The following is a 17,443-nucleotide window of genomic DNA, read 5'->3' on the forward strand; positions in this document are numbered from 1 at the left end:
CGAATCTCTCACAAATTCTTGAAAGGCCTTTGCTTCCCAATCCTCTCTAGGCTGCGGTTATCCCTGTTGCTTGCGCATGTTTTTCTACTACACTACTCAACTTTCCATTAATCTGCTTGGATACAGCACTCTGTGAACAGCCAGCTTCTTTAGCAATGACCTTTTGTGACTAAAGCCTCGTACACACGATCAGATTTTCCGACGGGAAATGTTTGATGACAGGCTGTTGGCGGAAAATACGACCGTTTGTACGATCCATCGGACAATTGTTGTCGGATTTTCCGCGGGCAAATGTTGGCTAGCAGGCTTTAAAATTTTCGGTGGACAAATGTCTGTTGTCGGATTTTCCAAGCGTGTGTACACAAGTCCGTCGGACAAAAGTCCAAAGTACAAACACGCATGCTCGGAAGTAAGGATGAGCCGGAAGCGGTCGGTCTTGTAAACTAGCGTTCGTAATGGAGAATTAACATTCGTGACGCGACAAATTATGAAGTCTCGAAATGCATCGCACAATTCTCTTCTTCTTTAATGGGATAATAATGAAGCTGCTTTGCTGGTGATACTGATGGAGTTATTTGCAAATTAATTTTCAAAGGCTTTTTTTTCTAGTGATATCAAGAATAATATTATTATGCTTGTTATTTTTTTTTTTGGTGCAAGTTACCACAACACCATTATCCCGTAGTTTTTAAGATCAACTATGTTGGTGTCCCTTGTCAATTTTACATTGTATTTTATAAAATATAACTGCCTACTTCCAAACTGTCATTTGTAGTAAAACACATATACAAGTATTATTCTCCACAATTTTTTTATTGTGCATTAAAAAAAGAAAACAAATAAAATTAGACATGCTATCTGCCAATAGAACTTAAAGCGGAGTTCCACCCAAATGTGGAACTTCCCAGCTTTAAGCACTCCTCGCCCCCTGACATGCCACATTTGTCATGTCATTTTTTGGGGGTGTGTACCCTCTTTTTAGTGGGACTTCCTGTCCCACTTCCTCCTTCCTGTTCTCGGCCACCTAGGCAACTCCTCCTCTCGCCCTAGGCGGACCCTCCCTGCCAGTGATCTTCTGAGACACAACACAAGACCCAGAAAATTGGCTGGCCAATAGCAGAGCGCAGCACGACTTGCACATGCGCAGTGCACCCGGCCCTGAAGCCGTAATCTGTCACGGCCGGGTGCCCACAGTTGCTATGATGGCACTGAGAAGAGGAGAGGGAGAGGAGCGAGGCTCCGGGCGGCCGCATCGCTGGACCGTGGGACAGGGAAGTGTCGGTTTATTAAAAGTCAGCAGCTATGCTTTTTGTAGCTGCTGACTTTTAATAAACTAAAAAACGAGTGGAACTCCGCTTTATCCAAAAAGTGCATTCTATGCATCCAAAAATATAGAAAATATACCAAATCAAATCATTATTCAACCAAAAAATAAAATAAAAGCCTCATCCATGTGTCCTGCTTCTTGATATAGGGGGTAAACAATGCCAAGAGTTGGTGAAAGCAGGGGTCCGTCATCCGGGGGTATTTCTGAATTATTCTCCTGGAGCTCCCGCAGCAAAGGCATATGACATAATTAGTCACGATTAATAGAGCAACCAATTTTTGGTCCAAGAACTCCTCCTTCTCCTGTTCCTGGACTGGACTTGGGTCAAAGCAATAACTCCAAGGCCAATAATAAATAACACGTTATCTCCTCCGATTCTGCAACATGGCTGGTTGAGGAACGGCCGTTCAGAAACTAATTGAAAAGCGCAAAATGAAAAGCGCGAATCAACACTCACCAAACTTCTACTAACACGAAATTAGCAGAAGGAGCCCACAGGGTGGCGCTAAAGAGCTGAAAAACCACATAGTACGTCACTACGTTCGTGTTTGTTGGCCGACAATTGTGTGCCGTTTGTATGCAAGACAAGTTTGGGGCCAACGCCCTTCAGACAAAAGTCAGAGGTTTTGTCTGCGTAAAATCCGATCATGTGTACGAGGCTTTACTCCCCTTGTGGAGGGTGTCAATTACTGTTTTTTGCACACTTGTCAATTCAGCAGTCTTCCCTATGATTGTGTAACCTACTCAAACAGACTGAGAGGCCATTTAAAGGGGGTCCTGGCCGCTATATTTTTTTTTTTTTTTAAAGTCAGCAGCTACAAACACTGTAGCTGCTGACTTTTAATAAGGACACTTACCTGTCCAGTGAGCCCGCGATGTCGGCCCCCCAAAGCCCATCCGTCCATCGGATCGGCCGCCGGCGACTCCATCTTAATGAAGGGAAACAGGCAGTGGAGCCTTGTGGCTTCACTGCCCGTTTCCTACTGCGCATGCACGAGTTGCGCGGCGCTTTGTGAATGGCCCGTTGCTTCCTTGGACACACACAGTTCCCAGAAGGCAACGGGGCTGCTCGCCGAAGAGGAGGAAGCGCCATGGAGTAGGAAGAGGCAGATTAGGAAGACTGCCTAGCAACGAGGGTTTCAGGTAAGTTAAAAAAAAAAATTTTTTTTTCAAAACTTTTTTTAAAAATTTTTTTAGGATTTTTGATGCTATTTTTTATTTTAGGGTGGCCCTCCACTTTAAAGGCTCAGGAAAGCTTTACAAATGTTTTGAGTTAATTAGCTGATTAGAGGGTGACACCATGAGTCTACAATATTGGAATTTTTCACAATATTCTAATTTTCACTTTTTGAATTGAACTACTTTAAATTTTGATGATATTCCAATATTTTTAGTTTTTGCTGTAGTTGCATTATTACGTTCCAAGCACCTCCTCTCCAGTATAGAGTCCCCTTACAGCAAACACGACTGATCAGTAAATACACAGCCGTAACACACATTAGCTGGCATTCAGCAGACCTGTGTATCAGATTCAGCAATAGATTAAAATACAATACTCTCAAAAGCCATGTCAAATAAAAAATGAAAGTTGAAAGGTGTGAATTGCCTTTACTGAAGCGTGTCCAATAGGAAAGTAGTTTTTTTTACCGGCAGATTACAGCTTTGCTTGTACTCTGATCGGTGGAAAAACACTGGAGATAAAAGGCGATCAAAAATATCGAAGAGCTTTCAGTTCTTTATTTTGTCATAAAGAATATATTAAATATTGAGCGTTGTTTTTTTCCCCATCTACTTTGATGGTCAGAGAGCTAGATTTTCTGCAAATCAAAATACAGGTGAGAGATTTTCTCTCTTTACTATTAATCTTTCTAGAATTCCCACTCTGCAGTGTGAGAAAACCATTTACAGGGTAGGCCACCGAGGGGATTTTGTTGCAATTTTGGAAGCTCTCCATCTTTAGATTAAAAACAGGAATCATGATGGAAAACCGACTGAAAATGCCTATTGACTGGTGCTTTGTTGGTTTATTTATTTATTTATTACAGATACTTATATAGCACTGCCAATTTACACAGAGCTTTTACATATACACTCACCAGCCACTTTATTCGGTACACCTTGCTAGTCCCGGGTTGGACCCCCTTTTGCCTTCATTCTTTGTGGCATAGATTCTACAATGTGTTGGAAACGTTCCTCAGAGATTTTGCTCCATAGTGACATGATAACATCACGCAGTTGCTGCAGATTTGTCAGCTGCACATCCATGTTGCCAATCTCCTGTTCCAGCCCAAAGGTGCTCTATTGGATGGAGATGTGGTGAGTGTGGAGGCCATTGGAGTACAGGGACCTCATTGTCCAGTGGTGAGATGATTGGAGCTTTGTGACATGGTGCATTATCCTGCTGGAAGGAGCCATCAGAAGATGGGGACACTGTAGTCATAAAGGGATGGACATGGTCAGCAACAATATTCAGGTAGGCCGTGGTGTTAATGCTCAATTGGTACTAAGGGGCCCAAAGTGTGCCAAGAAAATATCCCCCACATCATTACACCACCACCACCAGCCTGAGCCGGTGATACAAGGAAGGAGGGATCCATACTTTCACGTTGTTTACACCAAATTCTGACCCGACCATCTGAATGTCACAGCTGATAATCGAGACCCATCAGACCAGACAACATTTTTTTTTCAATCTTCTATTGTCCAATTTTGGTGATCCTGTGTGAATTGTAGCCTCAGTTTCCTGTTCTTAGCTGACAGGAGTGGCACCCGGTGTGGTCTTCTGCTGCTGTAGCCCATCCCTGGGGTGTAACGAGAGGTTATTTGAGTTACTGTTACCTTTCTATCATCTGGAACCAGTCTGCCCAGTCTCCTCTGACCTCAACAAGGCATTTTCCTCCACACAACTGCCACTCACTGGATATTTTCTCTTTTTTGGACCTTTCTCTGTAAACCTGAGAGATGGTTGTGTGTGAAAATCCCAGTAGATCAGCAGTTTTTTAAATACACAGACCAGCCTATCTGGCACCAACAACCATGCCACGTTCAAATTCACTTAAATCCCCTTTCTTCCCCATTCTGATGTTTGGTTTGAACTTCAGCAAGTCATCTTCACCATGTCTAGATGTCTAAATGCATTGAGTTGCTGCCATGTGATTGGTTGATTAGCAATTTGTGTTACCAAGCAATTGAACAGGTGTACCTAATAAAGTGGCCGGTGAGGGGCCGGTGAGTGTATATTGTACATTCACCATAGCTATCAACTGTGCATGATTATGTCCCTCTGTCCCTCTTTTCTCCTCATTTGTCCCTCATTTGGTCTATATAGTTGTATATAAAATGAACTATTTATCTTTCAAAAAGTGTTTTCCAGTGCTAAACCTTTCATCCAATTTCTAAATTGTTGCATTTCAAAAGCCAATATAAAGGAATAGTAGTGGTAAAAAAAAAAAAAAAAATTGGGGGTTAACTATCTTTCTTTTTTGCATAATTCTCTTTTAAAGGGGCGTGGCAGGGGGTGTGTCCTATGCCTACATATATTTGCTAATAGGTGTCCCCTGTTCCCATCTCAAAAAGTTGAGAGGTGTGGTTTCCCATCAGTCCCTGCCCTCAAGGAGCTTACAATCTAAAGTTGCAAATGATTTCTAATACGCTTAATTTGTTTTTAAACTGAGGAATGGTTGAAATAGCGGGGAGACTCCTGTGACTTAAAAACGATGAAAAGTTTACAAAATTCATCCATTTACAAAAAGTCCACATCGGCCAATCATGGATGGAAAGAAGTTGCATTAGGTTCAACTGGTGGGGTAACAGCTATCCTTCCACCACTTTAAGACCAGGGCTTTTCTGACACTTTTTGTTCACATTAAAAAATCTGTATTTTTTTCTAGAAGATTACTTAGAACCCGCAAACATTTTTTAACAGAGGTCCTAGAAAATAAAATGGTGGGTCTTGCAATTGTTTATGTTACACGGTATGTACACAGCAGTTTTTTTTATGCAATTTTTTTGGTAAAAAATACAGTTTAATGAATTTTAATGCACACAAACACAATATAAAACCTAATTTTTTTGGTAAAGTATAAAAGATGGTGTTATGCCGAGTAAATAGATGCCAAGCATTTCACACTTTACATGTTTGTGGAGTGGCGTGAAACTGCGGTGTTTAAAAATCTCCATGCACGACATTTTAAAAACCTTTACAGGTTACCAGTTTAGACTTACAGAAGAGGTCTCATGCTAGAATTATTGCTCTTGCTCTGGCGTTCACAGCAATACCTCACATGTGTGATCGCCATTACGTATACGTGTGGGACCAATGTGTGCGGTTGCCTTTGCACACGAGCACGGGGGAATGAGGGCGCTTAAAATTTTTAAAATTAATTTATTTATTTTTATTTTTAAACTACTTCTTTCATTTGTTTTTTTTTGATCACTGTAATTGCTGTCACAAGGAATGTAAACATCACTTGTGACAGCAACAGGCAGTGACAGGTACTCTTCATGGAGAGATCTGGGGTCTATTAGACCCCAGATGTCTCCTCTGCCTTAAAAGCATCTGATCACACCAAGATCGCCATGTTCAGATGCTTTGCCCGTTTACAAAGGAAACAATTTACATCCGGGGAAACCGGAAGTGATGACAGTACTTGTTGCTTCCAGTTTCATATACCACCGAGCTCATCGGAGACCTTCCGGTCATCCATGGGCTCCATGGTAAGCCTGCGGAACCACCAGCTTTAGTTTTAGGATCTCCAACAGTAAGGAGATTCTGGAGAGACACCAGATTCTAGAGAGACCCCTCCCACCGCCTGTAAAAGCAATGCAGCAGCTAATTAGCTGCTCCCATGGATTTTACACAAAAAAGATGACCGCCTCCAGAAAAAAACAATACCCGGCTGATGCCTGTAGTTGCTTACAAAGGGTTATACCCTTCCCCATGCTAAATATTTAAAATGTTATATTTTGATATACACTATAGTGGGCGGTTTGAAGGTTCAGAACTCAAGAACTGAAAAACAATACCGAGCATTAATGACCTCTGGACTCAGCGTTACACGCTACTGACCTCTGCATTCTGTGCTACATACTATTGGCTCCTGAACTCTTACTACTGACCTCAGAAATATACTATAATTACTAATGACCCTTACACTCTGCATTACATACTACTGACCTCTGGTTTATTCATTATGTACTACTGACTTCTGAACTTTGTGTTGCCTAGTCCTGGATCTTGCACTCTGCCTTGCTTACTACTGATCTTTGAGCTTTGTGTTAGTAAATTCTGATCCCTGCATTAAATAATACTGACCTCTGAATTCTGCATTAGGTATGTACTACTGATTCCTGCACTAAGTGTTAAATATTACTGACCTCTGCACTTTGTGTTACATACTACTGACTCCTGCACGCTGCATTACTTACTACTGAGCTCTAAACTATGCAATACTTACTATTGACCTCTGCACTTTGCATTACATCCCACTAACTAGGGATGCACCCGTTCAGCGAATACTGAACATTTTTGGAGTGTTTGCGGCAAATTTGAGCCGTGGATACTAGTGAACACTGCATTATTTACTCCTGACCCTGCACTCTGCATTACCTACTAGTGAACTCTGCAATACTTACTCCTGACCCTGCACTCTGCATTACATACTAGTGAACTCTGCATTACTTACTCCTGACCCTGCACTCTGCATTACCTACTAGTGAACTCTGCATTACTTACTCCTGACCCTGCACTCTGCATTACATACTAGTGAACTCTGCAATACTTACTCTTGACCCTGCACTCTGCATTACATACTAGTGAACTCTGCATTACTTACTCCTGACCCTGCACTCTGCATTACATACTAGTAAACTCTGCATTACTTACTCCTGACCCCTGCACTCTGCATTGCATACTAGTGAACTCTGCATTACTTACTCCTGTCCCTGCACTCTGCATTACATACTAGTGAACTCTGCATTACTTACTCCTGACCCCTGCACTCTGCATTACATACTAGTGAACTCTGCATTACTTACTCCTGACCCTGAACTCTGCATTGCATACTAGTGAACTCTGCATTACTTACTCCTGACCCTGCACTCTGCATTGCATGCTATTGAACTCTGCATTACTTACTCCTGACCCCTGCACTCTGCATTGCATACTAGGGAACTCTGCATTACTTACTCCTGACCCTGCACTCTGCATTACATACTAGTGAACTCTGCATTACTTACTCCTGACCCCTGCACTCTGCATTACATACTAGTGAACTCTTCATTACTTACTCCTGACCCTGCACTCTGCATTACATACTAGTGAACTCTGCATTACTTACTCCTGACCCCTGCACTCTGCATTGCATACTAGGGAACTCTGCATTACTTACTCCTGACCCTGCACTCTGCATTGCATACTAGTGAACTCTGCATTACTTATTCCTGACCCCTGCACTCTGCATTGCATACTAGTGAACTCTGCATTACTTACTCCTGACCCCTGCACTCTGCATTACATACTAGTGAACTCTGCATTACTTACTCCTGACCCTGCACTCTGCATTGCATACTAGCGAACTCTGCATTACTTACTCCTGACCCTGCACTCTGCATTGCATACTAGTGAACTCTGCATTACTTGCGCCTGACCCCTGCACTCTGCATTGCATACTAGTGAACTCTGCATTACTTATTCCTGACCCCTGCACTCTGCATTGCATACTAGTGAACTCTGCATTACTTACTCCTGACCCCTGCACTCTGCATTACATACTAGTGAACTCTGCATTACTTACTCCTGATCCTGCACTCTGCATTGCATACTAGCGAACTCTGCATTACTTACTCCTGACCCTGCACTCTGCATTGCATACTAGTGAACTCTGCATTACTTACTCCTGACCCTGCACTCTGCATTACATACTTGTGAACTCTGCATTACTTACGCCTGACCCTGCACTCTGCATTGAATACTAGTGAACTCTGCGTTACTTACTCCTGACCCCTGCACTCTGCATTACATACTAGTGAACTCTACATTACTTACTCCTGACCCTGCCCTCTGCATTGCATACTAGTAAACTCTGCATTACTTACTCCTGACCCTGCACTTTGCATTACATACTAGTGAACTCTGCATTACTTACTCCTGACCCCTGCACTCTGCATTACATACTAGTGAACTCTGCATTACTTACTCCTGACCCTGCACTCTGCATTGCATACTATTGAACTCTGCATTACTTACTCCTGACCCCTGCACTCTGCATTGCATACTAGGGAACTCTGCATTACTTACTCCTGACCCTGCACTCTGCATTGCATACTAGTGAACTCTGCATTACTTACTCCTGACCCTGCACTCTGCATTACATACTAGTGAACTCTGCATTACTTACTCCTGACCCCTGCACTCTGCATTGCATACTAGTGAACTCTGCAATACTTACTATTCAATGGGCCCTTGCTATTTCCTTTGAAAAAAAAACACACCCTGGTGATCTTTGGTCTTTTCTATGCTGTTCAGGTAGATCTCCACCTCTCCAGGGTTGCCTGTCCCTGACATTCCACATGTCTACAGCTCCTTTTTGGCAACCAGCAAAACCCCCAACATCATATCCCTTTGGGTACAATGGATATTTCAAGAGGCTGTGCAGGCATACGACCAGTGCACAGTTTACAAAGCTGGTCGTTTTTTCAGTTCCTTTACTAAATCGATTTTGTCACCAAGGTGGATTTGCACTTTGAATGCTGATTGAAATCAAATATTCCTTAGAAAGCCTAAATGCCGGTTTATTTACCGCAGTCATTTTTTCTTATTACCGTACCTGTGTTAGAAATAATGAAACAACTAATTTAGAATTTCACCAGCTACCCGTGTGTTTTTCTGTGCTGGGAGGCACAAGTCGGCAGAATAAACACAAATATCAGCTTATCAAACGTTCATCATAATTCTGTCAGCAGTTCACTACCAGACGACAAACCAAAACAGCCGACTTCAAAGCTTCAACATCAGCTTCTCAGAATAGATTTTCTAATAAAAAATGCAGGAAACGTGACTCAAGACCCGATGAGGAAAACAAGCTTACAAGGAATGGAAGCAGAAGACTAGCCGGCCAGAGACATTAGACTGCATTTGGACATACGGGAAATGTAAAACTGTCAAAAGGTTTCTTTCCAAAGATCTCTCTAAAATAACTGAGCTCCAGGCAAATCACTAAATCCACCGAATAAATAAATATTTGGGGGGATGTTTTACCTGCCAAACAATTTTTGTGCATCCAGTCTTGAGATTTACACAGCCCAGGTTGCTGATCTTATTTTCGGTTTTTTTTGTGTAGTTAATACCCCATGACTTACCTTGGGTAACTCTTCTATTTGATTAGCATCCAGATAGAGTTCCTCCAATGTTCTTTCAAAACTGAAGACCTCTTTTGGCACCTGTTGCAGGCTGCAGTGAGAGTAATCTAACACCGATATTATCTCCTCCTCCCCCCGAAAACATCTGCATGGTACAAGCCGGCCGATGATCTTCCGCTTGGTCGTCATCTCCAGGCACTGCACTGAAAAGAATAAAGAAAAAAAGTATTTAATATACAACATACTTCAAAACTGATGGTGAGTCCGTGGGGGAAATTTACTAAATCTGGAGCACTCAGAATCTGGTGCAGTTGAGCATGGTAGCCAATCAGCTTCTAACTTCAGCTTGTTCAATTAGGCTTTGACAATAAAACCTGAAAGCTGATTGGTTTCTTGCACCCGATTTTGCACTCTCCAGTATTAGTAAATAACCCCTAATGTTTTTATTATTATGTCATTAAGGGAGTAAGTTTAAACCCAAACCAGATATAAAGTCCATAATGTAAAAGAAAACATTTAGATACTTATAAATTCATAACAAGCTGAGGCTTTAAAATGAGCGCTCTGGAGCTGCTGGTATTGTGGAGTAATTCATTCTCAAAATTTACAGCAAAAGCACTGAAGTCATTCAAATTAGCCCTGCCTGAGTTCTTCTCTACTAGACTACAGATATATTTCTCCGCTATGTTATGAAGATGAAGCGAGGGGGCGTTATCAGATCAAACGGGAAGGTGAAGTATTAAATCACCTTTCTAGGCCAACAAACCAGATTAAGTTTAAACCCAAACCAGATATAAAGTCTATAATGTAAAAGAAAACATTTAGATACTTATACATTCATAACAAGCTGAAGCTTTAAAATGAGCACTCTGGAGCTGCTGGTATTGTGGAGTAAATAATTCTCAAAGTTTACAGCAAAAGCACTGAAGTCATTCAAATTAGCCCTGCCTGAGTTCTTCTCTACTGGACTACAGATATACTTCCCGCTATGTTATGAAGATAAAGCGAGGGGGAGTTACCAGATCAAACAGGAAGGGGAAGTATTCACCTTTCTAGGCCAACAAACCAGATAAAAAGTCCATAATGTAAAAGAAACCGTTAAAATTCTTATATATTCATAACAAGCTGTAGCTTTAATGGCTAGTTTACACTTGCTTCAAAACAAGGCTTTGGACACGCTTTGTTAAAGCTCTCTGAATGCCAGTCATAGCTCCTTTCGCTAAACAAAATGGTTAGCTTACAGTCCTGTTTACACCTGCTTTTGCTTGGTGCTTCTATGAGGCTTCGGTGGGGCTTTGGTGAGGCTTTGTTGGGGCTTCGGTGAGGCTTCGTGGGGCTTCAAGAAAGCTTTGCCATAGACTTCTATGGAGGCTTTAAAGATGCTTTGAAGCACCACTGAAGCTACATGGGGTATCATTTTTGAAGCGAAGGGGAAGCAAAGCAAAGCAAAAGCAGGTGTAAACAGGACTGTAAGCTAATCATTTTATTTAGTGACAGGACCTTTGACTAGTGTCCAAAGCCCTGTTGAAGCCTTATTGAAAGCTGAAGCAAGTGTAAATGAGCCCTAAAACAAGCACTCTGAAGATGCTGGTATTGTGGAGTAATTAATTCTTGAATTTTACAGCAAAAGCAATGAAGTCAAAAAAATCAGCCCTGCCAGAGTTCTTCGCTACTGCACTATATACTTCACTGCTATATTATGAAGATAAAGCCAGAGGGAGCTGTCAGCTCAAACAGAATGGTGAAGGGTTAGTTCACCTTTATTGGCCAACAAACTTCAAAAGTCTTTACTGATGGAGAATTGATGTTCTTTATTACTATGTCATTAGGGAGTAAGTTTAAACCCAAACCAGATAAAAAGTCTATAATGTAAAAGAAAATGTTCAAATACTTATATACTCATAACAAGCTGTAGTTTAAATCGAACACTCTGAAGCTTCTGGTATTGTGGAGTAATTCATTCTCAAAGTTTACAGCAAAAGCACTGAAGTCATTCAAATCAGTCTTGCCTGAGTTCTTCTCTACTGGACTACAGAAATACTTCCCTGTTATAAGTAGGGAAGACCCTCACCATGCCAACATCCAAAATATATATTCAAGGATTGATCAAGTCAAAAAATTAACGGACTTTGTGGGCACATAATAAGACAGAGAATCAGTAAAATAATATACATTTTATTACAACATAGTTAAAAAACATATAAACAACATACAAACAACACCCTGTATGGACACAGTTACCAGTTACCCAATAATACAGTTATAGAGGACTGGACCTACGGTACAAAGATTAATTTAATACTGAGTAACTGGTAACTGTGTCCATACAGGGTGTTGTTTGTATGTTGTTTATATGTTTTTGACCTATGTTGTAATAAAATTTTTATTAATAAATATTTTTTTACTGATCCTCTCTATCATTATGTGCCCACAAAGTCCGTTAATTTTTTTGACTTGATCAATCCTTGAATACTTCCCTGCTATGTTATGAAGATGAGGGGAGGGGAAGTTGTCAACTCAAACAGGAAGGTGAATGGTTAGTTCACCTTTCTTAGCCAACAAACTTCAAAAGTCTTTCCCGATGGTGAGTCTTTATTACTGTCATTAAGTGAGTACTTTTAAACCAAACCAGATATAAAGTCCAAAATGTAAAAGAAAACATTCAGATACTCATATATTCATAACAAGCTGTAGCTTTAAAATTAGCACTCTGGAGCTGCTGGTATTGTGGAGCAATTCATTCTCAAAGTTTACAGCAAAAGCATTGAAGTCATTCATGTCAGATGCATGCATGCACAGAAACCAGGAAGTTTAGAATTTTTGTAACACTGTTAAACTGAGGAAATTTCACATTTTAGCCTAAAAAGGTTTCTTTGGTGTAATAAACCCGATGTCCACTATAAATACGATGAGTCTGACCCATTCCTAAGCAGTAGTGCACGTTACCCCAGGTGCCTCTATCGCTCGAGTACACATTTTTTGCTTTTCTACAAACAGTTGCTCCTGCCCACTTCCATAGATGTAGACTGTGCATAGCCAGCCTGAAAAAACTCTTTAGTAGGTGACCGACCCTCCATCCTACCTTAAAAATAGGACAAGTCTGATGTTAGAAGTGCGCCCCCAGGGGCCGCTCTGGCTCATTTTATACAGTGAGCGCCTTCTGTAACAGGGGAAAACACACATAGAGGGCTTGGGATACATTGCAGGGGCATGGAGGGGGGGGGGGTAGACTGTGGCAACAGTAGCTCACCAGTATGTGGAAGTGACCAGGAGGCTTTGCAGCTGCCCAAACCATTTCTAGAGGAGAGGTGACAGCCTGCTTGACAGGTATAAACAGTTGGGAGTGTTTTTACTGTTGGAAGAACAACAGCAAATTGCTTATGTACTGTGACTACATATGCATTATGTCTGTCTATGCAGCAGGTGGCGCTGTAGTGTTATAGTGTAATGTGCATGTAATCTATTGTATGATGCAATGAGAGGAAGTGCTGACGTGTGTCAGTGGCAGCGAAAGGGCTAAAGGTAATGTATGGGTTTGCAAAGACATCTGGTGCACACAAAGTGGATTTATATTTTATGTGCTGATTGAAGAATATATTAAAATTGGTTGTAAACACTTATATATATATATACACACGAGCCACTGCATTTTCACTGGGACATTACACATCAAAACAAATATTGTAATTAATCCTGATTGCAGGTTTTTTGATGCATAAATGAAAGTAACATCAGCGTAAAATCCACTTATAATAAGTTTTAAACTGATTCCTAATCTGAAATGCCATACACAGTTTAAATGTATTTGTACTTAATCTGAAATATGGACACATAAGTATACAAGAAACTGCATGCCACTTGACGCGTTTCACAAATCAATGTTCGCTTCTTCGAGAGTAGATGCAAAATATGTATCTATGAAATAAAATATCGGTATAAGAAAGTTGTTTATGCCAAATATTGATACTAGTATGGGTTCTAGTATATATACACTTATATCTTTCCAACACTGAACCTGCTCCCACCTGTCCCATTGATCCATATGGGTTATACTGCCACAGGTCCCAGGATAGACGTCCCTGATGACTTCCTATTCGTAAACAACTTTCTTACACTGATATTTTACTTCATAGATACATATTTTGCATCAACTCTTGAAGAAGCGAACATTGATTTGTGAAACGCGTCAAGTTGTCGGATGCAGTTTGTTGTTATACTTATGTATCCATATTTCAGACTGTATTATAAGAAAGTTGTTTATGTAAAATTTTGATATCACAAGTAGCTTTTTTGTATACATTGAATTAGGGATGGAGGTACTTCTCTAAAATAGTGGTTTCAGATTACATCCCATATTAAGCCCTTATATATACCCAGTGAAGTGACTGGCCTCAGGTGATACACAGAGATGAAACAAATCCTGCAGCTATCTCTTCTCTACAGCTCTTAAAGCGGAGTTCCACCCAAAAGTGGAACTTCCGCTGATTTGTCTCCCCCTCTCCAATGCCACAATTGGCACCTTTTGGGGGGAGGATACCTGTCTTTGACAGGTATGATGTTCCCACTGCCGGGGAGTCTGTGCCACGGCCTATGTCATAACCGCGGGGCTCCTTCCTCCTCCCTTTTCCTCCCACTGTCACCAGGCCAGTAGGAGAGAGGAGCAGGGCCTCGCGCTTGCACAGTAGGGTTCCCGGCATGAAACCGTAAGGCTACACTGCCGGGTTCCTTTACCCGCAATGGCGGCAGCAGCACCCGACAGCTGATGGAAACATCAGCTGCGGTGCCGACATCGCTGGACTCCAGGACAGGTAAGTGTCCTATTATTAAAAGCCAGCAGCTGTAGTATGTTTAGCTGCTGGTTAATATTTTTTTTTTGGGCGGACCTTTTTATAGTCCATAATTTACAGAGCATTTCTGAACTTCAGAAAGCAGGGGGATTTGATGTCATACACTGCATAGTATAGAGCACCGAGCTGAGTGTAATCTGAGTCCTGAGTGGAGGGAAAGGACACACCCCCTCACCCCCTCTACACAGTTTTATAGGAAAACATGCACAGCTGAGGCTGTCAATCACCAGCTGTTTGCTGGGGTTGCTCGGGGGGAGCAGTTCTTAGCTGTCACTTGTCACTCAAAACAGTTAGATAGACTGTATATAAAATAGGATACAGATTGCTGCGCTTTACATGACACTTTAAAAACTCATATAAGTGAAATAACAACATGAAACAACAATGAAGTGAAAATATAAAAATACAGTGCAAAAATGAAAAATATATTAAAACGAATATAATTGTGTAGAAATCCACCATCGTGCACGTAACTGTGTTGATCCAATACTCATGATCCTCAGGTGCACTGTCACCTCAATTAAAGAGGACTCTTACCAGAACATTTGGAGCCTGTTACAGAGTCAGATCCACATGTAGATCATACTTTCATCACGAAGGATCTATGTGGAAGCCGATTACTGAAAATTCTATGATATCTTCCACTCTCCAATATGTGTCAGATTAATGTCATCCAGATGGTTCACCATATCATGAAATTAGAGTAGGGAAACTCGCATAGTGTAAAATTGTAATAAAAGTTTAACAAAAGCCAAGAACAGATTAACTACTCACAAGTTTGAAAATGAAAAAGCGCTTAGTATACACCTGCCTATTCCAGGAGACAATCGAAACACTTCCTGGTACAGACAAGCATGGTGACTTCAAGTGCGTTGGCTCCGCCCTACACGTTTCATCACATCTGATGTCATTGGAGGCATGAACGCCAGTCAAATAAGTATATGTGTATTGTTCCTCTGTGAACTTGTGCAAATCCCATTTTTTATGTAATCCAATGGTGTTGATTTACTAAAACTGGTCAGTGCAAAATCTGGTGCAGCTGTGCATAGAAGCCAATCAGCTTCCAGGTTTTTTGTCAAAGCCTAATTGAAGAAGCTGAAGTTGGAAGCTGAGTGGCTACCATGCCCAACTGCACCAGATTTTGCACTCTCCAGTTTTAGTAAATCAACCTCATTGTGTTTAACGAGTATTCCTTTTATGCAACTATAATATTATATTATTATTATTATACACGATTTATATAGCGGCAACAGTTTACGCAGCACTTTACAATGTAGAGGGGGGATAGGCTTCCCTGAATAAGTGAGTTTATAATAAAGTTTACATATTTATAATAAAGTTTATATATAATTTATAAATAATTTATAGTTTATTTAATAATTTATATAAATTAATTAATTAATAATATATAATAATGTATAGTTTATATAAAGTTTATATATTTATAATAAAGCTTATATATTTATAGTAAAGCTTTTTGTGCCATTAAAGGCCAACCCAATGGGGGTGTAGTAATCTCTGCATTGTGCTGTAAATATAGGGACATTGGCCAGTATAACAGCGAACTTCAAATTTTCCTACAATACCAAATGTGGCGATGTTTACTCCCACTCAGGGGCAGCCCGTCCATTGTGGGCACACAGGCGCCACCTCCCCTATCCACAGCCGCCACCTCCTGTATCCACTGCCACCGCCCTCCCTATCTAATGCGCCTGGCCCCTTTCAGTATGCTGGGCGCTTGAAATCCTATAGCGGGGGTGTATTTTGAAGCACTTGATTAGAGCCCCGAGTCCACCCTATAGTCTTCAAAATAGGGTGGACTCGGGGTGCAGAGCATTGCGTCTGGAGCCCACCCAGTTGTGTTGCAACAGCGAATGATCCCCGCCGCTGCCCGATGTGCCCGATCCCTGCCACTGCCCGATGTGCCCGATCCCTGCCGATGCCGATCCCCACCACTGCCCGATGTGCCCGATCCCTGCCGATGCCTGATCCTCGCCACTGCCCGATGTGCCCGATCCCTGCCACTGCCCGATGTGCCCGATCCCCGCCGATGCCTGATCCCCACCACTGCCCGATGTGCCCGCTGCCTAGATGGGGTGGACCAGTAGACAGTGAGGATGGGGGGTTGATGTGCCGCGCACGCGGGGGGGTGGTTGTTTGCCCCCCCTAAACAAAAAAACACCATGCGCCACGGCTCCCACTGATACTAGGAAAATCTCCATGCCCACTGGCCACAGTCCAGCCCCTCTAAAGTCTGAAGGACAATACATTGGCCCTTTATTTAGAAGGTTTAGAGACCCCTGGCATAGACCGTCAGAAGTGACTCATGCAGATAGCAGAGGGATGAGGGACCAGACAGGAATCACACTAGGTGCTCTGGATTGAGGCAAGTACACACTGTAGTAGGAATTGCTTTTTTTGTTTTCATTTTTCATTTCAGAAGATTACAAAGACTTTGGGTGAAAGTTTTCTTCCTCGGAGTTCAGCTTTAAGGGGATCTTCTAGCTTTCTGGCGCTCCCCTAGGTGGCCTGACTTATCTCATTTTTCAGGGAAAATGGAACCTTTCATGAGCTTTACATAAAAATTGCAGCAATGTCATAAAGCTGATGTAGCATACCGAAGACATTAAGGATGTAAATGGAGAAAAGAGCAAATAAATGCAGATGAGCTTGCACCTGCCGAGCCCCGGAGGTAAATTCTGCCTCCTTTTCTATGGATCTCTTTACAGACGCTTGTTGACATTCTTAAGAGCCAGATGCCGAATCCAAACTCAGATAAATGTATTCTATTGATCTCACCTCCAGAAATGATAGCGGCTAGGAAGAGCTACTTCTCGCTCCTTGTACTACACTTGTAGGACGATGTTAGAAAATTAACATGACAGGAGAGCAGAGGCCCCCCATCTCAGGT

At 41.7% G+C, this 17,443-nt stretch overlaps 1 protein-coding gene across 5 annotated transcripts in view; it reads right to left on the reverse strand.

The window, feature by feature from the left end:
* Positions 1–17,443, reverse strand: part of LRRC7 (leucine rich repeat containing 7) — a 508,948-nt gene that overhangs the window by 269,111 nt on the left and 222,394 nt on the right. For all 5 annotated transcript variants that reach the window (XM_073593758.1, XM_073593756.1, XM_073593759.1 and 2 more), the window contains one exon: positions 9,686–9,888. In XM_073593758.1, coding sequence (XP_073449859.1) covers positions 9,686–9,888 — 203 coding nt within the window. The remainder of the gene's footprint in view (positions 1–9,685; positions 9,889–17,443) is intronic.

This window comes from Aquarana catesbeiana, linkage group LG07, assembly GCF_042186555.1.
Source record: "Aquarana catesbeiana isolate 2022-GZ linkage group LG07, ASM4218655v1, whole genome shotgun sequence".
In the NCBI taxonomy this organism is placed as follows: domain Eukaryota; kingdom Metazoa; phylum Chordata; class Amphibia; order Anura; family Ranidae; genus Aquarana; species Aquarana catesbeiana.